This window comes from Gorilla gorilla, chromosome 10, assembly GCF_029281585.2.
Source record: "Gorilla gorilla gorilla isolate KB3781 chromosome 10, NHGRI_mGorGor1-v2.1_pri, whole genome shotgun sequence".
Lineage (NCBI taxonomy): Eukaryota > Metazoa > Chordata > Mammalia > Primates > Hominidae > Gorilla > Gorilla gorilla.
This window is the reverse complement of record NC_073234.2, coordinates 74,836,930-74,863,878: the sequence shown is the minus strand read 5'-3', so window position 1 is coordinate 74,863,878 and position 26,949 is coordinate 74,836,930. Positions and strand designations below refer to the sequence as shown.

At 35.3% G+C, this 26,949-nt stretch overlaps 1 protein-coding gene across 2 annotated transcripts in view; it reads right to left on the bottom strand.

Annotated features, from left to right (window-relative positions):
* ITPR2 (inositol 1,4,5-trisphosphate receptor type 2) overlaps positions 1-26,949 on the bottom strand; it is a 499,301-nt gene that overhangs the window by 87,024 nt on the left and 385,328 nt on the right. For both annotated transcript variants that reach the window (XM_031000671.3, XM_055358014.1), the window contains 4 exons: positions 21,335-21,442; positions 16,944-17,136; positions 14,057-14,182; positions 5,735-5,910 (listed from right to left, as the gene is read on the bottom strand). In XM_031000671.3, coding sequence (XP_030856531.1) covers positions 5,735-5,910; positions 14,057-14,182; positions 16,944-17,136; positions 21,335-21,442 — 603 coding nt within the window. The remainder of the gene's footprint in view (positions 1-5,734; positions 5,911-14,056; positions 14,183-16,943; positions 17,137-21,334; positions 21,443-26,949) is intronic.

Genomic DNA, 26,949 nt, shown 5'->3' with positions numbered 1-26,949 from the left:
TTTATTAGTTAAATAAGTTATTTAAGAAAGTAGTGTTTTCATATAACTTCATAGTTATTGATCTGTCTTTGCAGGACTTTTAACAGTACAGTGCAGCAGAAAGACACTGAATTAGAAGGCGGGTCATCTAGTTTCAATCTTGGCTCTGCTACTAATTTCTTGCTTTGGTAAACCCTCCTGGTGTCTACAGGACTTTGTTTTCTCATATATAAAATGAAATGCCTAGAAGTGAACAATCCTTAAGCTCCCTCATAGCTACAGAATTCTGTGTGATACCTTTAAATGTTACAATTTTATTTGATCACAGACATTTACAGCTGCTTTATCTTTGTCTTTACATTATTCATTTGGTCTTATTTGGTACTCTGTTCCTGATCAAGAATTCTATCCCCATCTTACATTATTCCTATGGGAAAACATGACCTATTTTACAGGAATAAATTGTATAAAGAAAAAAAAGACTGTCTACTTATTTATTGAAAAGTAAAATGGAATTTCTGATTTTCAACTCCAATACCATATTTTCATCAACCATGTAAGTTAAACTTCTTACTAAACATGGGATGGTTTGATTCAAAAATCTCCATTTCAGGGGCATTACATCTACAGCAGGACAAGGTTCTAAGATCAATGTGTAAGGCAAAATTTGCATGCAGTCAAAATCACCCTGGAAATCTCTTAAATTGCTGACAAAACAGAACAGTAAGCACAGGTCATGTAAATGGTAGTGTCTCTTACTAAATTCAGCTCATCATACTTTAACCTCAGCGTTGGAGCAGTTTTCTGTTTCTGCAACTAGAAGTAGTTAGGAGCATTCAGTGACCATATTATATGAAAAAGGATAGGTCTGCGTGTGTGGAGAGAGAGAGAGAGAGAGAGAGAAAATGAAAGTTGTTTACTCCGAATATATCATTGAATTTGTGTATGTTAAATGAACATATGGTGGAACTCGACCTTACGAATTAGCAGTAACATAAGACCTCCCAGAAAGCTATCTACAAGTAAGTAACTAGGGACATTACCCTATTAAATTTGAACACAGCAGCTCATTGTTAGTAGACTAGCTATCTGCTAAACTCCATTTGCTTCTTCTCTCTGCAAATGGTGAGACCAAGTTATTAAATGAATTACACATTTCCAGGTACTATTAGAAAGGAAAAATCATTGTAGGTAAGAAGTTTAAAAGATCTTTTTGTAATATTTTACTACATTGTTATTTATTTAAAAATCTGAACAACAAAAGTTAATGGAGTGGTTAAACAGGTTATATAATGCCCATGTGACTGGAAATAATAGAGTTATTAAAATGAGGTTTACAAATAATTTTAATGGTATGAAAGAATATTAAGTGACCCCAAATTTATAAAATATGTGCTTATATTTGTCAGAATAATATATTAATTTCCATTACCAATGCAAACTAACAGTGCATTGCAGAGGGAAGAAAACTAGACTGGGTTATAAGATGTGCTTTATAACGAGAAAAAAACACTTGAATTTTTTGAAATATCTCAAATATTGCGATCACTTCTGTGACAAGGCAAACTAGTTGAAATCTAGACCAACTCCTAGTTTTAGAAATGAATAAAGACAATAAAAAAGAAGCACCATAGTAAACAGAAACCAGTACTAAGTTGTTATAACACAGGTTGAGGCTTTTCCTCCCACTTGATTCCTTTTCCAAACATAAGACTTTCTGCAGTGGCTTAACATTGTGAAAGACAGAGTCCAGAAACAACTCCCCGAGAACCAAAACACAAATATTTTTACAACCATAAAAAGAATGTTTTACAATTAAAGGGTGCTTCATGTATTATTACAGATAGTTGGTAAACAGCTGCCATCGTTACTATTCTATCATTATCACCATTATTAATCTTTTCTAAATCTTTTCAACTATCCCAGTGAAGACAGATCAGGCTTTAGTATCTTCCTTTCACTAATGAGAAGAATGAAATTCAAAGTCTTGTTGATTTGCCTAAAGTGTAGAACTCTGATGGTCATTAAGGCAAAATTGTCAGGTAGATGTCTTCTTTTTTCTTATTTCTGATACCTATAGTTTTAGCACTTATAGTTTCACCTCTTACACAATGCAAACTTTTAAGTGTAAATTAAGTTAATAAATGTACTAAAACTTAAGGTACAAGATATGACTAATTGATATTTTCATGTATTTATTTCCTACCTCCTGGGTAATGATAAACCATAGATAACTTTGTAGTGAACTTGTTTTTTGGTTTTTGTTTTCGTTTTTTTTTTTTTTTTTTTTTTTGAGATGGAGTCTCGCTCTGTCACCCAGGCTGGAGTGCAGTGGCACGATCTTGGCTCACTGCAACCTCCACCTCCTGGGTTGAAGCGATTCTCCTGCCTCAGCCTCCTGAGTAGCTGGGATTACAGGCACGAGCCACCATGACCAGCTAATTTTTGTTTTTTTTGTTTTTGAAACAGAATCCCATTTTGTCACCCAGGCAGTAGTGCAGTGGCCTGATGTCAGCTCAGTGCAACCTCCACCTCCTGGGTTCAAGCGATTCTCTGGCCTCAGCCTCTGGAGTAGCTGGGACTACAGGTACGCACCACCATGCCATACTAATTTTTATATTTTTAGTAGAGACAGGGTTTCACCATGTTGACCAGGCTGGTCACAAACTCCTGATTTAGTGTGATCCGCCCACCTCAGCCTCTCAAAGTGCTGGGATTACAGGCATCAGTCACTGCACCCAGCAGTGAACTTGTTATGTTAAAAATGAAGGTAGATGATATTCGCTAAAATATATATATATATATATTTTTTTTTGTAGAGATGAGGTCTCACTATGTTGACCAGACTGGTCTCGAACTCCTGTCCTCAAGCAATCATCCTGCCTCAGCCTCTCAAAGTATTGGGATTACAGGCATGACATAGCATCCAACCTAAAACATGTTTATTAATCCACATACTATTAAAATTATAGATAAAATTTTTTGTCAATATCTACAATATCAAAATGACAATTATTCTACTGAATGTGTTTGTCCCAAATTAAAGTTGATTTTTTTTTTGGTCAAAATGCTCTGAGCGGCCAGGTGCAGTGGCTCACGCATGTAATCCCAGCACTTTGGGAGGCCAAGGCGGGTGGATCATGAGGTCAGGAGATCAAGACCATCCTGGCTAACATGGTGAAACCTCATCTCCACTAAAAATACAAAAAATTAGCCAGGCATGGTGGCACGCGCCCATAGCCCCAGCTACTCAGGAGCCTGAGGCAGGAAAACCGCTTGAACCTGGGAGGTGGAGGTTGCAGTGAGCCGAGATCATGCCACTGCACTCCAGTGGGCGACAGAGTGAGACCCTGTCTAAAAAAGAAAAAAAAAAAAAAAACGCTCTGAGCTGGTAGACCATAATGTATCATTTGACTGTACAAACAGATGTTCTATGCTGTGAAGGCAATTACAGTCCCCACAGATTTCTACAGTTAATAAAGGAGAGATGTTGCATATCTACATGTATACTCTTTCTCATAAAGAAAGTGAAATATAAAACTTGCCTCTTCTATGAAGAGTCATTTGCTATAGTGGGATTATTTTCACCAAACCAGGCAAAAGCTATCTTCTTATCCTCTCCCATGAGGGGAAAAAATGCTCCAAATGTCTTTGGTTTCCCCCAGTAGATATTAGAATGTTATTCCTTATCTCTTTATATATTCTTGGTCCAAAAACAAAGGAAATGCAAATCGGTGAGTATGACACATCAGCTTCTGGATGGCAAGAACCATTTCCTTTATCGTCTTGGTATTTTTAGTGTCTATTATATAACAGAGGCCCAGTAAATGATTATTATTTTTGGCCCATCTCTAGCTATTATTTCACTTTGTCAGACCTGGATTTTTTTTCACTTGGATTCATGTCTTCTTGAGGGCCAGTTACCAGTTTACAAATATTATTTGCTTTTTCAAATAATATAGTTCAACATGCAATTTATGTTTTTAAAGAAAAAAAGTCAAACACATGGGCTTAGAACAATTTAGACAAATTCATGAAGATTCTCTAATTTGCTTGGTTGGTAATACTGTAAAATCAGCTTATTTCCAAGGCATTGAAAGTACACATTCAGTTCATGTAAACATTTTCTGAATGTTTCAATGCCAGCTGTTAAAGTAGAGAAACATGGAGCTGGGAAGGAGTGAGGCAGGTAGGGCTAAATTTATAAATGTGACAACTTCTGCCCTCAAGAAACTTACAGAATAATATATTTGGTATTTTACAAAATTCTTTACTGATAGACTTCTTTGTAGGTATAGTACACTTCCCTTTATTGACAATGATTGAGGATAATTGGTAATTTGGTTGCCTGAATGTTCTAGCTAATTGGGAGCTGTCAAATACATCATGTCTAATTTTCGAAGAATTGTAACAAAATAGAGGTCAGAAACACAGAAATATAGAATTGGCCATATTAGCTCAGCTTTATAATTCTTAAAAGTTTGGTTGACTATTTTATTAATTCATTTTAATAAATAAATAAAATAAATACATTTTATTTATTAAATAAATAAAATAAATACATTTTATTTATTAAATAAATAAAATAAATACATTTTATTTATTAAATAAATAAAATAAATACATTTTATTTATTAAATAAATAAAATAAATACATTTTATTTATTAAATAAAAAAATAAATACATTTTATTTATTAAATAAATATTTGTTAAATGTTAGTTATTATTAAATATTTGCTAAATATTAAATATTTATTACTAAATAAATATTTGCTATATATTTTATGTGTAAGCCACTGTAAATATATAAGAATACAAAGATAATTGTTCACTCATTCATTCACTCACTTATTAATTTATTTATTTAGGAAATATTTACTGAGTACCTATAATGTTCTTGATACTGATCAATCCTTAAGCATAGTAAAATGTAGTAGGGGAGACTAGTCCTAATTACAGATACCAGAATGTAGGACATTATGTTAGAAACCCAGGAAAAGATCGAAAGTGTCTAGGTATTCAACACATAGATTAGCAATACTTATTTTCTTACCTGGCCATTTGTTATTTCATTAGCCTGGTGGTTTTACCTTTTAATATCCCTGTATGGCTGTGCCATGCATAACGTTGGCTAGTCCCTTTAAAATTGTATTTCTCGGGTAAAATTATTTCTATAAATGTATCACTTGCTTTTTGAAATACTACTACTCTGTGTTTCCTTATTCTAATATTTCAAAATTCGGTCAAAAAATTAATCCTATCTATGACTTTCATCAGTTTATAAAATTTGTTCACATAAAAAGAACCCAATTTAATATTTTCTCATATAGAAATCTTTTTTCTTAGGTCATTTGATGAAAGGTGCTCACTTTCAAAATTCTATTGAACATAATTTAATCTTTTTTGGATGATTTACGATGTCACTTTGGAATATTAACAATGGCTCAGTCATTTTTGTCAATAGCTGTGGGTATAGGATGCAGAATGCATTAAAATTGGATTGGATTAAATTGATGGCAGAACTGGGTCATTCCCCAAATGTTACTTCTTAAATATAGCAATCTTTTACCTATCATTTTTTCTTTCACTCAAAATTAAATTTAAAAAGTACAAATTATGCTCTGATTAATTTAGATTTATAATAAATTAGAATTCACCATGCATACATGAATTAAAAGCTTATAGTTACATTTTTATATTTCATACACTTTTAAACTAATTCTGTAACAGTACAAAGCTAAGTAAAGTACTTACATTAGCTGCACCAAGAAGTATTAATGTAGGCCCAAGACCTATTGTATATATTGATCTGAGCATTATTGATACAAGAAACGGCCGAATACCCACAGGCTTGGAGAAGAAAAACAGCATAGATGTGCAGATCGCAACTGCTATCCAAAGAAGAACCGAGAACAATGGAGAAAGTGTACCTGTAAAATGTGGAAGAAATTTATTGTTACTAAGAATAAAACTAAAAAATGCTAAAATACTTGCTGCTCTACTTTATATGTTATCATTAAGTCAAAGCCATAATCCACTAAATTTCAAAATGACCCCATCTACGTTCTTTATATTTCAAGGAAATGTCTTTGAAAGCATTACTCATTATTACATTTCCAGAAAATTTGTGATTACTTTCAAGCTACTTAAATACTCACTAGTTAATGTTCCTTTTATTAAGTCTGACAATTGTTCATCTTTCTGTCATATGAGGATGATTTGCTAAATACTTTTGATAGACATCTCTCTCGGGAACCTTAATCCAAAATTTATGATTAATGACCATTAGATATATAGCTTAATCATTAAAAAATTGAATTCATACCTTGTCTTGTCCTATCAGTATCAAGTTTCCATAGTCTAGATTCCTCTGAAGAATCTAGTAGAATAACCTTTATAAAATAGACACATGCTTTAACTGCTAAATACACATGCATAGATATGTGTATGAGTATGTGCATGAGTGTGTGTATTTGAAGGCCAACTCTACTGCTAAATAAAATTTTTAGCTATTTAGTCATCAGAAAATTCACATTCCAAATGTCTTAAAAAACGAACTCTGTTACACATAAGATTTCTTAGGAACTCCCCAAAAGAGAGGTTCAAAAATATTTTTTCTTTAATAAGTAGTACAATTCATTGACATTTGCACTGACATGTGCATTCAAGGAATCTTTCCCTGAAGGTCACGTGGTGCTGCATTTGCAGAAGTAAATTAAGAGGCAACATTCTTGGGCTGATTGGATCAGCTCTGGGGCCTCAAATGCATGTCTATAGGCTGACATAGAAAGAAAACAACAAAATGGAGACTTTCCACTGGTAAATATTCAATAACAGTCTTAATCTTTTGGCCACACCTCTTATCTTTATTTATAAAATTTGCTACCGCACGCAAAACACCTCAAGGGCTTGATATGCATAGCTTTTGTACTGTTATCAAAACCCTGGGATTATCTGACTCCTTTAATGAATTCTGTATAAACTCCTAGTTCATAGTGTATGCTAACATCTCAGAAATAGGCAGGAAGATCCTGTCAACTGTTAAAAGACAAACAAAAAATCAGATAATGAACAGCATTCATTTAGACATGTTTACTTTTGCAAGGTTTGTTCTTATCATGCTGTCTCTGAAACCAAACAATGATGAAAGGAGCTTGGGAAGACAGATGTGATATTCTCCCTCACCAAATTTATAATCTGATAAGATTAATTTGGAGATGGGGAAAGAAAAAGGGTAAATTGCTCTGAAAGTTACCTTCAATTCTTGTCCTCTGGCAGTGCTAACATACAGGTACCCTACTCGTGTTTATGATGATGTTGGCTTGTAAGCACTCCACATCTACCAAAATACAGGCTGACCACCAACTGCCCTGACCTCACAGATCTCAAAGAGCCATAGAGTAAATAATGTCTTCAATTTTCTCTCTTTCTTACTGGGACTTGAGACTCCACCAGGATGTACAATCTAAAAGGATGAGGGCCATCTCTAGGCCTATCGCCATGCCTGTTACACAACAACAAATAAACATTTGTTGATTGAGTAAATAAACAAAAATATATTCTGTGAGTTTGTTTTGAATAAATAACTAAGTCTCCAGTTATCAACTCCCCAAGTCATACAGCTTAGCTTTTAAGTTCACTAAAACTGACAATATCTTCAAGGCACATTTACAGCTGTCAGCCAGTTATTTGACTTTTCAGCATAATTCATAAGCAATGTCTTGGTGACACTCTTATTCTAGAATAATTTGGCATAGATAGTCACATTGTGCATTGTCACTAATTTCTGATAAACTATTCACCTCTTCACTATTCTTTCCAAGACAATATCTGGTTTGCTGAGATATCCCCTTGATCAAACAGAAATTATAGTCAGGCACTTAAAATTGGGTGTTTGATCCCTTTGTGAAAAGAACTCAAAGAGTGTCTAGTATAGTAGCTTGCACATAGGTTCATACTAAATATATATTTGTGGAATAAACTCAAAAGTTATTTAAAACAGCTATTGACAATGTTTATAATTAACTTCTCTAAGAATGATCATATTGGTTTCTATCTGAAGATTCAATGCTAAAAAAGAACTGAAGTCTCTCTGACAAACTCTAGAGAAGACAGTACAGATTTTCTTTGAGTCTTGCTCTGTCACCCAGGCTGGAGTGCAGTGGCGTGATCTCGGCTCACTGCAACCTCTGCCTCCCAGGTTCAAGTGATTCTCCTGCCTCAGCCTCCCGAGTAGCTGTGAATACAGGTGCCTGCCACCACGTCTGGCTAAATTTTGTATTGTCAGTAGAGTCTGGGTTTCACCCTGTTGGCCAGGCTGGTCTCGAACTCCTGACCTCGGGTGATCCACCTGCCTTGGCCTCCCAAAGTGCTGGGATTACGGGCATGAGCCACCTCGCTGAGCTGACAGTACAGATTTTCAAAGCCATTCTTTACCCATTAACGGTGGGAAGGGAGGAGCATTTTCCCTCCTTGATACTCTATATATGTATCCATTTTCTATAATAAGCATGATATTATTTTAATAATACAAAAAGTTTTATAATTTACCCTATACATTTTTAAATCTTAGAAAGTATGAAGTTTATCTTTTATAAAAGAAAATTCAGAAAGCAAAATTGCAAACTTCAATCCAGTTCACATAATGGAGCTCTGCTATTTACCTCATGCAGACTCTATAGTTTCCTGTACAGAACATGCTGCTTCTTACTTCCCTGTTTCTCTCCATCCCTCTGCCTCCCAAGTAGCCTCATGAGATCTTTCTGTTTCCTCTGCCTCAGTCCAGCTAAAGTAGACATCCACTCAGAAATCCCTGGGTGGTCTTTACTATTGTGCCTTATTCATTTCTTGGTCCCTTAACTGGACTGTGAACTCTCTGAGGACAAGGACAAGTTTACTAATCTTTGTATTTTTTAAAATACAAAGATTGTAAAATCTTTATATTTAACAGTGCCTGGCACATAGCGGCGCTCCACCAACACTTAAGTTGAAGGAACTGAAATCACCATGAAGAACTCATTTTCTTTAACACAAAGCACTTGACGGAAAAAAAGAATTACACTACAAATTCTAATATAATTTTTTAAAATCACATGCTATCTTGGTATAAGACATTCTCATGGCATCAATTTTCTCCACTAACTAGTCTGCCTTTGCCAAATGAAATCCTGCGTAGGGATATCTGGCGTGGCAGCTGTCAGCTTCCGAGTGGACTTCCAGGCGATTCCCAGCATCAGCAGCTGCTGCTTCAGCCACAACCAGCGTAGCCTCATTCCTCAACATTGGTATGTTTCTTTTTTAGAGAAGCATATCTTAAACAAACAAACAGCCACAAAAACCAATCAGCCAAACAAAGAAACCCAACCCAAAACCTTTAGCCATAAAACATCAGCCCTGTACTCCTGAACAAATTGAAACCAAACTCTTCAAAGCCTGGCAATTAAAGGAGATTCTCTATCTGCTGTAGAGGGTGAAGAGTGCCCAACAGGCTGGTCCTCTGAGAATTCCCTCTCCCTTAAATGTCTCCATTTAGTTACTGTACCCCACTACCTGGTTGAAGAGGGAAACTACTCTCTCAGTTAATATCATAACCCAAGTGTGAACCAAATATTTGAGCACAAGAAACTCCTAGTAGTCCAGGTGTTCAGACTGGGAAATATAATTGGAGGAAGCATACACGGCTCATTCCCTCTGCCAGTCCCTCTGTTCTCACCACCACATTGGTACCAGCATGTATTAGGATCTGGGGTTGGAAGGTGGCATATTTTAACCAGAGCTCTTTTTGTGGTCCAAGACTTACCAGGTGATTTCATAATCAGCTTCTATACCGAGTCAAGGAACTTCAGGGTTGGACAGAATCCTTACATTTATTATTTTTTTCTTTTTAACTTTATTGTTTACCTAGATTCCCCAAATGTCAACACCTCATATAACTACATGAAAATGATCAATATCAGGAAATTAACATTGATAGGCCACTTTTACCATCTATCTAGTCAAAGTTAGTCAATTTCCCAATTTATGTCCTTCTTCTGAACCAGGGTCACACATGGGATTCGGCTGTCACGTCTCTTTAGTATCTTTTAATTTGGATAGTTGCTCAGTCTTTCTTTGTCTTTCATAAGCTTGACACCTTGAAGAGTACTGGCCAATTATGTTGTAGTATACCCCTCATTTGGGGTTTGTCTGAAATTTTATCAGTTAATTTATTTTTGGAAAATGATGTTACGTCCTTGTCGGTGATTGTATCAGGAGGCATGTGATGTTGCTGGGTCTCATTACAGGTGCCATTAATGCTGATCACTTAGCTAAAGTGATCACTTTAAAGTTATTATTTTTCCTTTCATCATTAAGTATACTGTGTGGACAGAATTGTACATTATATATAGGTTATATACTTTTCATCATATAGTTACCCATTAATTTTAGCATCCATGGATAATTTTTACTACTGTGATGTTTGCCAAATGGCGACATTCTATTTCCATCATTCTGTCTACATTTTATTAATTGGAATACAATTACTAAAAAAGAGCTTTATCTTCCCACTATCAACATGAACTCCTGGATTCTTATTTTATTCTATGGGAGATGATGTGTCACTGTCAATAATCTTTTCTCTAAATTTTCTCATATTTGACCATCTGGAGACCTTTCAAGTTGGATCCTGGGTTTTCTGACATGTCTCCATCATTTTTAAGCACTTCTTGAAGGAATTTTCATCCATCTTTAATCTCACCCACCTCTAAATCACTTCACAGTGGCCCTGGCATATAGTCGTTCAGCCCGTTTGACCAAATCCAGCATCAGAGAACCTTCACCACCAGCACAGAGCTTTCCTTCTCCAGACAATTCTGATGGCCAAGTATGTGTAACAGTCTTAGCTCTGTTTCCTCAGCATTCCTAGCTATGCAGTGTGCAACAGATTAAGACTAAGCTAATCCTGACCAAAATGTTAACCTTATTCATGGGGCTATAATTAAATAACTCATCCAGAACTATAACCAGATGACCCAGACATAACCTTGGGGTTTGATATTGCCAAAATGGCAGCTCATGCCTTCCCTTCCCTCTAAGCACCCCATCCACTTAGATATCCTAAGCTGAGCCTCTACATTGGTTACTACTGTTAACTGCTATCCAGTCCTTTTCCAGAAGTAAAGTCTGCAACTGCACCTGATGATAGCGCACCACGTCTTCCAGCCTTGCGTTCGTTAGTCCTATTTCTGGGACTAACAAACGTATACCTCCCATAACTAGGAGAAAATTGATCCCACGGGAATGTCTTATACCAAGATAGTACGTGATTTTTAAAAATTATATTAGAATTTGTAGTGTAATTGTTTTTTTCCATCAAGTGCTTTGTGTTAAAGAAAATGAGTTCTTCATGGTGATTTCAATTCCTTCAACTTAACTGTTGATGGAGTGCCGCTATGTGCCAGGCACTGTTAAATATAAAGATTTTACAATCTTTGTATTTTAAAAAATACAAAGATTAGTAAACTTGTCCTTGTCCTCAAAGAGTTCACAGTCCAGTTAAGGGACCAAGAAATGAATAAGGCACAATAGTAAAGACGACCCAGGGAACTCTGAGTGGGTATCTATTTAGCTGGACTGAGGCAGAGGAAACAGAAAGATCTCATGAGGCTACTTGGGAGGCAGAGAGATGGAGAGAAACAGGGAAGTAAGAAGCAGCATGTTCTGTACAGGAAACTATAGAGTCTGCATGAGGTAGATAGCAGAGCTTCATTATGTGAACTGGATTGAAGTTTGCAATTTTGCTTTCTGAATTTTCTTTTATAAAAGATAAACTTCATACTTTCTAAGATTTAAAAATATATAGGGTAAATTAAAAAACATTTGTATTATTAAAATAATATCATGCTTATTGTAGAAAATGGATACATATATAAAGTATTAAGGAGAGAAAATGCTCCTCCCTTCCCACCATTAATGGGTAAAGAATGGCTTTGAAAAATCCGTTATTTCAAGTCCTTTTTTAACGACGAGTTGCACCAGCAATACCTGGTGAGCTTATTAAAAAATACATATTTTTGGACTCTAATTACAAGGCAAATCTTCAGCCTCAGTTTCTTCATCCATAAGGATATTCTTCCTCCATAAGAATACAGATTTGTCAGGAAGATTAAGTGAAATGTATGTGAAGTGCTTAGCATCTTGCCTGACCCAATCTAAGTGGTGAACAACATCCGCTGCTGTTATTATTATCAGTATTACTATTATAACTATTATTGGCCAGGCAAGTATTACAAATACCATGTATTCTGCTTCTCCTGAATGAGTAAAGAGCAACTGCCCAGAGGAGTGGCGTTTCCCATCACTACATTTCATGTACAATAGGTGGCAGCAGAGCCTACATACATTGGCTCTGGTGGTCAAGAAAGGGATATCATGGAATGGAACTCAAGGGAAATTAGGTCTTGTATGAAGAAGGGACATGCTTCTTGTTATTGACATGCTTCCAATCCACGGAGAAGGGTCCTAGATTGGACACAAAAGGGTTAGCCTTCTACTCTAAGATCTGTCATTTTTTAGGCTTTCTGGGCTTCCATCTGTTCATCTGTCAAATGAGTGTTTGATATTAGATGATTTCCAGAATTGCTTCCATTTCTAAGACTTTATGCTTCTAATAACTGGGACTCTATAATCTTCTCAGCATTCTGTGTGAAGATGATATTGATTTATCATTCATGCTGGACTTCTTTCCTCCCAAGAGTTATATTCCTCTATGCTAAGAGTTTATCACCAAAGGAGACCAAACACAATGAAGAGAATGCCGTTTTTACTTCCTGGTGTATTTGCAGTTGCTCTATAATGGATGGCCAAATATTTGCTACATTTTCACTGCTATTTAACTCATACATCCACTCCATTGCTTAATATTCTTCTTTTATCATGGGTATGCCTTCCAAAAACAGTGGTTATTCATGACTACTCAGATTACAGCTAAAGTTTAGAACTTTGATATCTATGTTACCTGTAATGAGCCTGTAAAATAGCAAATGACTCTTGGACTCCCATTTCCTTTCCTGCCCACCCCCAGTTCATCTGAAATAGGCTGAAATACCTGTTGCTCTTATCATACTCTCTTTCCACTAGGCTTCCTTATGTAGTACAAATATGTACCTTTTAAACAGCAACCACCACCATTGAACTTTATTGAAGGTTTATCAGGTACTATTCTAAATGCTTTACCTATAGTATCTCATTAAATTCTCACAGTAATCCCATGAAATGATGAGATGCAAAAGCACTGCATGGTTATTATTAGCTGATTTCTCCATCTTTTCTTCCAAGCCATTCTTTCCATGCCCATTCCAAAGTTATTTACCAGATTGTAGCCCAAGCCTGTAACATACTTCCCATGCTCTCCACCAAACTTATACAAAACTTACTTCCCAAAAATCTCACGATTCAGTATATTTCTCCTATATTTCTCATTTCCACCTAAAATGGTATAATTTCTCATTTTTGCTTTTGTATTATTAGTTTAATAATAGTTTCATATTCAGTATCCTTTATTTCCTATTATTATATTGTCTTATGCTGTTCACATTTGAAACCTCAGATGATAAACATTTAATTATCTTAAGAATCCCTGACTTTAGTATAGAATTAACAATTATTTCTAGATTACATGTATGCTCACTATAGAAACCTTAGACAAGACAGAAAACAAAGAGAGTAAAATATAAACGCCAGTATTTAGGTAACAGCAATTAATATTGGGCACAGAACTGTCATTTGCATAATTTAGATGATACAGTACAAAAATCTTTGGGGTCATAATAATTAGGTAGAAATGACAAATCTTTTCATTGCCTTATTTGCCAAGATATAATATAGCTCTAATAACAATTGTGTATATGAGCTTTTTAAAAAATAACAGTTCTATTGACCACACTTTTCTGCCTGTTCTATTTACTATCATACTTTACTTCCAACAAGTATAGAAAAATCCATTTAACAGGAATGAAATTATTCTTATTTTGAAGCTTTAAATAGTTAAGTGGGAACTTTAAAATATTTATATTTTAAGGAAAAACGAGCACTTGCCTTCATCTCCATCATCCCCAAATGGGTAGAAGAGAGCAACAGCTAAATTGATGAACACAGCCAGGTTGAAGGAAATGCTCCCCCAGAGAGAGATGTGCCTCGAGAACCAGAACAGTGCAGGGTTATCTAGGAAGTGAGAAATGTAAAGGAACTGAACAGGAAAATACATTTTGGTTTCAACACACGAAGCTTACCAAAACAATGTTTTACTAAATGCATCATTTTTGTAAACTATTATAAAAACCTATTTAAATAAATATTTGACTTGAGTAAGTTTATTAAAAACAATCAGAACCATAAAGGAGTGAAATTTGATTTCTTCTTTCATCCTTCAGCCAGTTTAGGCCTAAACTACTGTAGAAGGGTGAGGAATTTTGCAATTGCTAAAGGTGGCCAGGAAAGGTGATTCTGTAATAACTCTCTGTAATCTATCTGCAGAGCAGTTTAGCAGTTGACTGGGGTCCCTTTTAATGAAATGATATACTTCATTGTATAATTTGGTAATATTGATAAATTGGTCCCACTCCCATGCCTTAAAGTCAAATAAAAAAACTCCAAACCCATAGCACAGATATATTTCTAATGAAAATTCCTATGACACAGTCACAGTTACCTGAAACTATGAAACCTAATCATGTGACATAGTATTCCTGATGGGGAACTAGTGATTTATAATATTATCTACATTTTAAACCTTAAATCTTCCTAAGAACTTGTTGGGTTTGAAACAGCAGAAGAAAATGAGCACTACAATAAAAACTGCTAATAAGTGGAACACGCTTTGCTGCATATATTCAACAAAGGACTCTGTGTCTGTCATCAGAAATGAATTAGTAAATGCATCAATCGAATACAGTTTACATTAACCAAAAATCAGTTCTTTCCACCTCTGTTAAATAACTGAACAGATTGGTAATGCATGTAAGTTCGAATGACAGCCAAATCTACTAGCCTGCCCTGGGCACTCACATGGCTCCTATAGGTCTTGTCCATTCTCTAACTTTTAAAAACTTAACACCAGGATTAAAAAATTGAAGTTAATCAAGGGGGGAAAGGCACATCGATTTTCAAATGGAAATGATTAACTTTGTAGATATATCCTGTGAATTTCAACCTAGTGCCTATTGCCTACTTACAAACTGTACTTCTCTTTAGTACATCTTGTTTTCCTTCTCTTGGAAGGGAACATTCCAATGCCGAAATATGCTATGATTAGCTATGCCATTCAATTGACTAATGTATCATAAACTATAAACATCTGCATCTCCATCATTCCTGAATTAGGAGTCCTCATTTTTAAAGGTAGACTATTAAGACAAAATTAGAAGATGTTGATGCATGTATTTGTAATAACAAATTCTCACTATTGAATCCACCAAATGAATTAGACTCTGCCTATAGCCTCATAATAAGCTGCTTCCAAATTTTAAAGTAAAATGTACATTGAAAATTATTTTAAGATTTAATTTTTGGTAAATGACAAAATACTTATTTTTTTAAAAGCACAGACCTCCCCAAAGCACTAGTTCAGTATTCAATTTATTGTCAAGGAGAAAATATATGTTTTTTGTTTTGTTTTGGTTTGGTTTGGTTTTTGTTTGTTTGTTTTATTGAAATGGAGTCTCACTCTGTCGCCCAGGCTGGAGTGCAGTGTTGCAACCTCGGCTCACTGCAACCTCTGCCTCCTGGGTTCAAGCGATTCTCCTGCCTCAGCCTCCCGAGTAGCTGAGACTACAGGCACATGCCACCACGCCCAGCTAATTTTTTGTATTTTTGGTAGAAACAGGGTTTCACTGCATTAGCCAGGATGGTCTCGATCTCCTGACCTCATGATCTGCCTGCCTTGGCCTCCCAAAGTGCAGGGATTACAGGCATGAGCCACCATGCCTGGCCAGAAAATATATGTTTTTTAAATGCTCCAAATAAAATTGTGTCTTCATATGTATTTTAGACACCCAAAATTTTCACTGAATTCCATAAGGCTCTACATGGTAAAATGCTAAGGGAGAATAATTTTGATTTTTTTAAAAGCATTCTGTTTTAAAAGCCTGAAAATGCATACCACACCCCTATATCTAAAGATGATATTTCTCAAGCACCACTCGAATTCATAAATCATACCCACTAAAGTTCCTGAAAACTACCATAATGAAATACTGTTGAATAGAAGTATTGAGAACATACCCTGTTTGTCTAGAAAACTCCAAGAGACTGAAAAAGACCTACTCAAGAGTTTCCCCCATTGACTTTTGTGAAAAACTCATGAGATCCCTTATTTTGGATCTTAAAAATCAGTGTTTCCTAATAGACGTGGGACCTAAGAGATAGGTCATGGGAACTGTACTAAGCTGATTTTTAACTGGAATATTATAACATTGCTCGCTCTATTTAAATACAAGTGTTATCATATGTATAACTTGTTTGATTTGGGGAGGTAAAGATATGTTCAAAGAAAGAATTACTCTCAGCAAAACATGAAACAATCCCCTCAATCACAGGACAATAGAGGAAGAGTGCGCAGGAGCTGATGTCTCTCAATCCTATTCACGGATAGGCCAGTCAGGGCCCATTCACGGACTTCAAATCTGTGGCTGTTCAACATTTGAAATGTGCAGCTGCAACCCTGCATTTCATAACATTTATTAAAAAATAGGACCATCATGAAGAGTCGATGTAATTAGTTAGGGCTTTCTGTTTTCCTTAAGCTGTGGGTGTCTCGGCTCCAGTGGTAGACTAAGTGGACACTCTTAAGACTGCAAGTGATTTCAGTAATATCAGACCGGCAAGAAATTAAAAAACAATTTAAATGAGCTGCATCATGTGTCCCAAAGTGCCAAATTATCTACCACTATGCACAAAACTAACCATTTCAGTTTACTGTACTTACTCCTGATTTTCTTCTGCCACTTCATTTCATTGTAGAGATCTTCTGTTTGCTGGAAAAAGTCATTCACTTTACTTCCTTGTTCATCCCTTTCAGTTGTATTGAACACACGGCACTTGGATTCTCGAGTGAGGTATTCACATATATTGGGGACAGGAAAAACTATTTGTTCCATGGTCCTATCATGCCGGACAATCTGAAAACATTAATTTGCATTGTTTTTAGCCTTTTGGACACCTCAGTCTTAGACTTGCTTTTGTTTTTAACATGAGTTTACTGAGAATGTTTTATGAATTCAGTTGTGAAAAAATGTGCCAACTTGAAGTATCTGAAAGAACCCTTTTTACTATACTACTTTGCATTTTTCTCTTTAAAAAAGAGAAATTAATTGACTAATATATCATGAACACTATACTTTGCTTAAAATAACAAAAACTAAAACCTTTTATTCTTTCTGGGTTAGCATTACACTTCTGCCACCCATTTTTATTTTTGTGAAGTACATCCTAAAACTAAGACAGTCTTAATTAGAAAGTGATTGGCTGGGTAGCCTTAAACATAGCGCTTATGTTATTTGTATCTTGTTCTTAGCCTCTTCATCCTAAAAGGGGCTGTCAGGTAACAAATGACATATTCAGCATTATGTGTCTGAACTCTACAGAGAAAAGTGCTTTATATCATTAAAATGTTCTCTTATTCATGGTAAAACATATTTTTGTAGGTACAACATCCATGTAAACATATACCCATATTTAAATACTCATCATTTTTAGCCTCCCTTATTTGTTATTTGTGACTGTTTAACTTTAGACTAAAAAAAGGCTGAATATTTTCATACAGCTTTACTATGTAACAAGGGCTTATGTAGCCTAAATTTCAAGGTTCATATTTATGTGCAGTGCCCAGTTCTCAGGAATGAATAAGGATTGGCTTAACCCAAAAGAGTAATTCTGCTTCCCTTTGCCACTGACTGGTGTGGTGGTGGCCATGGGCTGTACCTCTGGAAAGTGAGGCATAAAGAGAAATATCCTGAAAGGGCTTCCAGGAGAGATTTTGCTTCTTGGTAAAGGCAGAGAGCCATAAGAGACACACAAAACAACAACAACAACAACCAAATACACGAAAACAAAAGTTTTTTTTTGTTGTTGTTGTTTTGGTTTGCCTGTACCCTCTTTCTTCTTGCTTAGAACAAAAGGGTCTAAGGGCATGATTCTTAGAATGCTAGCAGCCATTTTGCAACCATGAGGTGAGATAGTGTCAGCATGATAAGGAACCTAGTATAAAGATGTGAAGAGTCTGCATATTTTAAGACATCACTGAGTCACTGAATCAATTACAGAACTACTGGTACTCCAGACTTCCCATAAGATAAAATTTTACTGTTTAAACAATTGTCACTGTGGTATTCTATTAAACTTGTAACTGAAGGTATCCTAAATGATATGTGATATATTCAATTACATACTAGAATACTGTCATAAAGCAAACTACATGAAATTTAGTAGGGTAAATAAAAATTCTTGCATATAGGTTACAAAAATCAATTGTACAAAATAATTGGACATATTTGATATGACAGGCAACCATATAGGGAAAAAAGGTTTACTTGATTCAATAGTGTCAAATATTTTTTTAAAAATCTCAGGGTGCATCAAAGAAATCATGTCTAGATTATTATAAGCCAAGCTCTTCAGTCCTTTTATGAAATGTTATGTTTGATTATGGTTGTCACATTTTACAAACAGCATGGACAAACTGGAGGGATTACTGAAGGAAATGGAGGTGTGTTAACTGCAAAAAGCCAGGGATGGATAATTTTTCAATACGTTTATTCAACAAATGCTTATTCAGTCTTTAGGTGAGGCATGTTGGAGAAAAAAACAACATGAACCCCAATAGGTAAGGGCTTGCAGTTTAGTAATCATGATGGCTCTTCAGATGTTAGAGTCAAGCTATCATGTTGAGGGGGAAAAAATGTTCTGAATGTAAACATTAAAATGGACTAATGTTAACTCTTCATTTTAAAAAAGTTTCTAATTATTAGTCATTCAAAATCGGATCAGTTTCTTTCTGATGTAGTGAGAACTCTATCGCAGGAAGAATTTAAAGCAGAAGCAGAGCATTAGAGGGCAATTCCTTCTTAGATGGGTGATTAGACACAAGGCTCTTCCTATTTCCCAGGGTCTGTAAGTCTATAATTTGCAGACAAACTATTATTCTCAATAACATGAATTGTTGTGGTTATGTTCAAGGCACAGGGTTCAGTTTTGGAAATACAAAGATGACCAAGACCAGTCCCTGCCTCAAGTAAAGGAGAAGTGACATATATGAAGCTAACAATATTCCAACATGATAAATATTAAACTAACAGAATAACCAAACTGCTGTGGAAGCATACACACAAATTAATGAAAGCCTGGAGAAGGGAGGGAGGACTCTCTGAGTAGGTCATGTGAGCTGGCTTCAGATGAGCGCGAGAACTGATCAATGAGTTCATCAGCCTGGACCACTCCTTTGAAACCTGGACTTGTATATTCAACTCCATGGATGACTCAAAGTCACCTCGAATTCAATCTATCCAATACTGAACAAATAATCTTCTTCTACCTTTTAGCTGCCAAACTTCACTCTCTCCTAGCATTCTCATACATGGCACCAACTTCTGCTCATTTATTCAAACCAGCAGCCCAGAGGACATCCTTTTCCACACCATTTTCCTAACATGTGCAATTCAACTTCAACTTCAAGCCCTGTCAGTATGTATATGTATATGTGTGTATTTATAATATATATATAACTATATAGAGATCTATATGTATGTATGTATCTGCATCTATATATCTATGTATTTTCCAGTCCAGCCATCTTCGATACCATCTCTCACTTTTGCCATTATAATATCTTCCTATCTGTTCTATGTGTTTTCTATCCCACTCTCTTTTCCAGTCCTGTCTCCAAACAGCAACCAGATTTGAAAATAGTCATCTCCTTCCCATGTTTTTTAATACCTTCCCTTCACTTACTTTCTCCTTTCCGAAATCCCCATCCTGAAGGAGAAACTCGTACTCAATCTTTAATACATTCTTAAAGGCAACCTTCTCAGTGAAATCTATCCTGAAATCGCTCAGGCACCACTAATTATTATTTTCTCTACATTTCCTTGGCCCTTTGTTTATATACTTATAACACAGAATTATCTTCTATATGTGTGAATTGGTAGAGAGTAAGTGCTCAGTAAACATGTACTGAATGTGTGTATTTATAGCTAAATCTCTCCTCACTGCTGGAATCAATAAAACAACATCAAACAACAGCTCCCATCTCTCACCCGCATTAACCAAACTTCTCCCATGGCCTGCTCACTCTATTTGCTATTCCCTGGTCTCTTCTGATCTCCTAGCTTTGTACTTTGACTTCTGGGATCTTCCTCAAGACCTTCATGGTTTGATGACCTATTTCTATTTGTATAGAAATGGTTTTGCTGCTAGTCCAGCTCATGGGTTCCACTAAGTCAAGTCCAACACCAAAGCTATGGTACTATTAATGTTTACAAATGTGAGCAAGGTATCCGTTTCTGTGACACAAAGGTTTGACAATAGTAAACAATACAGTGTAGGGTTATATATCTTGAGAGTGAATACAGTGATGCCCATCATGCACTCTGCTGAAAAGTAAAAAATATCTGCCAAAATGAATGAATGTATAAATGTAAATTATAGGAGTGACAAGCGTCAACTACTCTGCTCACTTCTGCCTGATTAGCTCTGCCAGCCAGTGTCAAAATGATACCATAGCTAGTAAATGACAGCCAGATGGGTCTCAGAACACATAATGGTAAGTCCATTTTGACCCACACCTCCTGAACTGCCACCAACCATTAAATAATGTCTCATTTATGAGGGTGGGGGGAGGTCAAGTGCTGCATACTGAAAATGGAAACTGTTAAACCTTTCCAAGGCTATGCTATCAATATGAAAACTGTATTAGTTTCTTTCATGTTTACTCCACTTGTGAATTGTTGGAGATCTCTATTTTAATAAGCTTTCCACAATTTTAAAAAAGAAACCTTTCCCTGAATGATGGTTTCTATTATAATAATCCCATCTCTCAAACGCTATTGCTCTGCAATGATTGATTGCTTCTACAGTTAAAAAACATCTATTAATTACAAAAGAAATTTTACATATAGTTTTAGTAAAAAAAGACAACTTTGAAAGATGTACACCTCAGTTTCCTATAAATCACTCCTCACTCATCCTTTTACTATACATTTTTCAGTTTAAACCACTCACTTCTGCATCATTGCTCTAGAAAAAAATATGAAAATGGTCTAAAATAGAAAGTAAGCATAACTTTTCACAGTTGGTCTCTTTCAATAAATAATAGATGGTTACCTCAATCTGTGCAGTGTGGTTGGCATAATACTTTAAGGCTTCATCTCCTTCATCTGGATCCAATCCTGGTTTGAGCATCTGCTGCAATAGTTTATTGTGGCGGGCCAACTAGAGTAGGGAGAAAATAAAGGTTTTAGGTCTTTCTTTCTCCTTTCTTAGGGTCAAACTTTGCAATATCTTTGTCTACTTGTACACATAGCTTCAGAGTCCTAGGATTAAGGACAATTAGTTACACTTCAGGAAAGCATGTCTGTATTTGAAAGGCAGAGATAATGAAATCACAATGATCAGCCATTAATATTTGTTGATTAAATTTATGTCTTCAATAAATGTACGATTGTACCAGGAAGAAGAAATGTTCCCAGTGATACATAATTGACACTGTCTATAGTAAATTTAAACTACATGCACATAAAAACAAAGTGATCAACAGTGCAATAAATCAGTGAGTAGTGGGAACAATATAAATGTGTGTTTTTCCTATACACACATAAATAGGTATCTGTATTTCAGAAGAGTTTCTCTTATAGCATGTAATCTAAGCTCTACATTAGTAGTTGGTATAAAGTCCTATGTTGCTTCATGTTTGTAAGCCAAAATTAGTGCTTTCTGGGTATAGATCTTGATTTTATTGTCATTGAAATCAGGCATTTAAAAAAGCAAAAATTTCACCATAAATTATTTTAAAGTGCTTGTGGTAGAAGTGATCTTTCTCTCCCATTTGAATGTCTACAGCATGTGTTGGCTAGTTCTCTCACTTTGTAGATTAGTAATACATGTTGCCTTCAGATGTCTCTTTTATGGTTGTCTCGAGCAATTCCTGAAACCTTGCAATGTCTTTCACTTATCAAATATCTTATTAATGCTTAAATTCCCTGAGGGCTTCTACTAACAGAGACTCTACCACAGAACTCTTTCACTCCCAGCACAGTGCCTGCCTCCAACTCCATGCCAGGCACTAATTCTAAGCACTTCAAGTACATGATCTTATTTGAATCTACTAAGAAATCCAATGGTAGGCACTCTTATTATTGCCATTGACAGATGAGGAAACTGAAGCACAGAGAGTGTAAGGAACTTGTTTGTGATAACATAGCTAGAAAATGGTAGAGCCAGCATTTTATCAACATTACGGAGCAATAAGTTTTCCTATTATTCATGAGATCTTAATACCAATTATTATTATAATCATGGAGATGAATTTTAAATAATAATTCAGAAACTAGAAAACCAAATGAACATTATCCTTATAAGTGATAATTTGGTAAGTTAAATGTTCATTACATTGATGTTGCTCTAGAGCAAATCATTTTGAAAACTGTTATTTCAGAATTGGTTTTCTGGGTCATTAATCAATCACTCAAGAAAACTATTTCCTATTTTCTATTTACATTTTTTTAACTAAATTTGAATTATACACATTTTTATTACAAACCACAGTCATGAAACTTGTTGTGACTCACAGGGGTTTCTAAAAATCTCAATGAGTTTGAAAGCATAAAATTATTGTAATCATTTAGGTACCTTAGCATGTTTTAAGAAGTGGCCAGTTCTTGAAGGCAAAACTGGCATGATTTGTTTGCTGATTGGATCTGGGGCATGAAAGAAAGAGAATTAAGGATGATTCCAAAGTTATTGACCTGAGCGACTAATAGTTTAGAAATGTCATTTACTAAGAAAAAATGTAGGAGGAGTACATTTAGCAGGATAAAATCAGGACTTTGGTTTTGGACATATGAAGCTTTAGACGAGGAGCAGGCTGTTGGATTTGTCTGTCAGGAATTCTGGGCAGAGGTCAGCGCTGGAGCTGTGCATGGAGGAGTCGTCAGTATATGACTGATATTTAAAATCATGAGCCTTAGTGAGATCACCTAAAAGTGAGCTTAAACAGAGAAAAGAGCTCCATGGAACTCCAATATAGGTTAGGAAGAGAAAAGACATCAGCAAATTAGACTGACAAAGTTGGTTAAGAAAGGTAGGAACAAAACCCCATGCAGCCAGGTGTCTTGCAGCCAAGTGAAGAAATAATTTCCAGAAGGAGGGAGTGATTATCTGCGTCAAATGTGGCAGGTAAGTCCAATCAAATGAGGACAGGGAAATGTCATTTGGTTTAGCAACTCAGAAATTACCAAAAAGCTTCACAGCAGCCGTTTTAGGAAGTGGTGGATACCAAAGCTTAATTGTAGTGAGTTTAAAAAAGAATGGGAGGCGAGGAAGTATAAACAAGGAGTGTGAGTAGAGGCAGCTCTTGAGGACTGCAGGTGTAAGGGAGAGCCAAGAAATAGATGGCAGCTAGACAAAAGGGCAGGAATAAAGGTGGATTTTTTAAATACGGAAAATAGAACATAGTGTTTGTTTGGTTTTGAAAGGGACTATTCACTAGAGCAACATCTTGACTAGGTGAGAGTGGAATGATCTAGAACATTTGTAGAGGGGTTTGCCTTAGATAGGAAAAAATTCACCCTTAGAGACAGCAGGGAATATGGGCACAGATTCAGGAGGTTGGGTGGTTGTGATGATGGGAACACTGACAAGTTCTTTTCTGGTTACTTTTTTTCTCAGTGAAGTAGGAAGCTGATAATCAGGACGAGAGAGGAGGTGTTGGATAACTGATGAAAAGCAGCTATAAAATAGCTAGGGAAAGTACATGGACTTGGGAAATATAGTAGTACTGCCAGGAAGCCTTAAGGGTCTCCCTTATGTTATGGTCAAAGGGAGGCCAGGAACCATATTTGTGTGTTTTTCTCCAGCAGTATTCAGCTGTATGGGTATACGCATGGAGTAGAAAGAGAGTTGTAAATAATGAGATACGTAGTTTTGTTGGGTAAGGTCAACAACACACATAAAAGAGATACTTAAATACTGGAACTCTTTAAATCTTACATAACTGATAGTCTCCCAAGGTGAGACAGTAATTTGAATAATTTCTCCTAAGTTTATTTATTAAAAAGCTTTTACTTCTTTATGATCACTTTATAGGGTCAAAAATTGCTACAGTTATTTTAAGAAACCAATAATGTTATTTAATGTGACATAATTAATAGTGAACAAACCTATACAAATCATTTTCAGTTAGTATATACAGCTTAACAGAAACACAGAAACATTTGCAGGCCTTTCTCCCTCCCATTGACTTAATGACATGATTCTGCATTTGTCTAGTTTTATTGCAGAGAAGAGGCATTCTAAAAGGGACTCAAAAAAAAAAAAACACCCACCTAGGCCTCCCTTCACATGTTCAAAGTATTAGAACAATATTTTCATTCATGATTAGATAAGCCATCTATACATATATTTGAAAATTTGAAATATATAATTGAAAAAGAACAATAAAAACAAAACAGAGAGAACTTCACTGTTTTTTCCTACCTGGAAACCTTTCATATTCTTTGTAATAGAGGGTCTTGACTAATGAGGCTTATTTGCTCCTCCATGTTCTGTGTTCTGATAGTGCCCTGCACATATCTATATTATGAAATTTCTCATATTGTATCTGAGTAACTATTATTTCTCTCCAGTGGTCTGTGACATCCTCAAATAAAGGGCCTGGTCTTACTCATCTCTTTGTTCTCAGCACCAAAAACAGAACTTGATACATAAAATAGACTCAATAAATATTTGTTGAAATCAATGAAGAAATGGGCTAGTTAATAACATATATTTATGCGTTTAAGTGGACAACAACTCTTAAGCCTCAATGAATTATCTCTCTGTTTCATCCTCTGTAAAGAAGAAGGGCAAATAAATCTGATTAGAAATCAGATGATGGTACAAATTCCAGTATTTGTAGAAAGAAAATATTTTAATATTTTTTCTTGTTTGATAGTTATTTATGTACTCATATGTATTCTGATAGATTGTAAGCTATTAGGAGGAAGGAAATAACCATTTTTAGTGGCATCCTTTATTATCCATTTCACTTTTATCTTCTTACCACTGAGATTTTAATGTTCACTTCAGTTTGGGTCCAAGTAAGGACAGAGTAAAAAAAACATCAAGAAACTACGCTTTGATGACATTCAATAATAATTATTTCTTAGTATTTTTCATCTGTGTTTTTTTAATGTGAGTTCCACTTTTATTGGGTACCCAGTCAATGTTGAAAGGAACCCTGGATGACAAAGCAAGGATAGCATTCCTATTATATAGACAAAATGCAAAAGAATTAAGGAATATCTCAATGATTGTGAAATGCATAAAAATGACTGATATCAATACAGTGCTTTCCTGGTCCAAATTAACAGTTTACTAAAAGCACAATACAATGTCTTAGAGACCAATTAACATATACTTAATAGTTTTTAAAGGATTTAGTCCCCTATAAATGCTATCTGATTTAAAATATTCTATAGAATGAATGCACTGCCAACCAAAGATATTCGGTTGTCTTAGTGATGGACTCTAGCCACATTTATCTACTCCACAGTTTTATATGCCATGTACCCTTTTACATGACTTTTTAAAAAAAAAAACCCAGCATCCAAAGCAGCAATCACACCATTTACTATTATGTGCTTTGGAAACCAAAGGTAAAAATACCTGGTAAGTTTCTGCACAAGTATGGCACATCTGTGGTGAGTTGTAACAATAAGAAATCTAATTTAGATACTAATTAAAAACTGAAAAACTGCTAATGAAGATATTCAAGGACAGCCGTCTTGCGATATCCAACTTTACTATTGACAAAGATGCTCCCAACAGGACTTGAAATTAGCTGATGTCACTATACAAACGTGTTCCAGAAAACTTACCAACAATCAATATTAATGATAATGAGAGTCTGAATTTGGGCAACTGCATTGAATGTTAAAAGGGGGAAATGCCATGGAGGGGGGAAATCTCTCGGTCTTAGAAATACTTGTATTCCACAACAATCTTTATGAGCCAAAATAGTAGCAATTGTTTTATATATGGTGTGCAAATGATGCCTACCCAGTTAGTATGCAGTTTCAAAAGAATTTTAGCAACAAGGAACACTTATTAGGTCATTATTGCAAATAGAAAAACTAGGCCTGAGATAATTTATTACATATCATAATATTAAAGTCTCATAACAATGCAATGAATACATGGGTAGATATAGTGCAAGCATACAGATTAGTGAGGAGGGGATCCAAAGCATTGGTGGATAGCCAGCCTTAAGAAAGAATAAAGACATCTCCACAGGAAAGACTACCAAGAGATTCTTTCATTATATGTTGAAGACAAAAGGAAAATCATGCATATCATTATCAATCATGACACACTTGTAATTTAAATACAGATGCATCACTAAATAGGAATAAGAACATGTATATGTATATATTCATAAAATATAGACAGACACATAAGTGCAAACCTTATACATAAACATATATAACCTGCAGCAGGGTCTTTGAACAACACCATGCATTTTTTGAATCCAAGATTAGGGAATAAAGATGACAGAGTTGGGCTTTTCATTTTTAGTGGCATCCTTTATTATCCATTTCACATTTATCTTCTTATCACTAGGATTTTAATCTTCATTTCAGTTTGAGTCCAAGTAAGGATGGAGAAAAAAAATCAAGAAACTATACTTCAATGACATTCAATAATAATTATTCCCTAGTACTTTTCCTCTGTATTTTTTAATG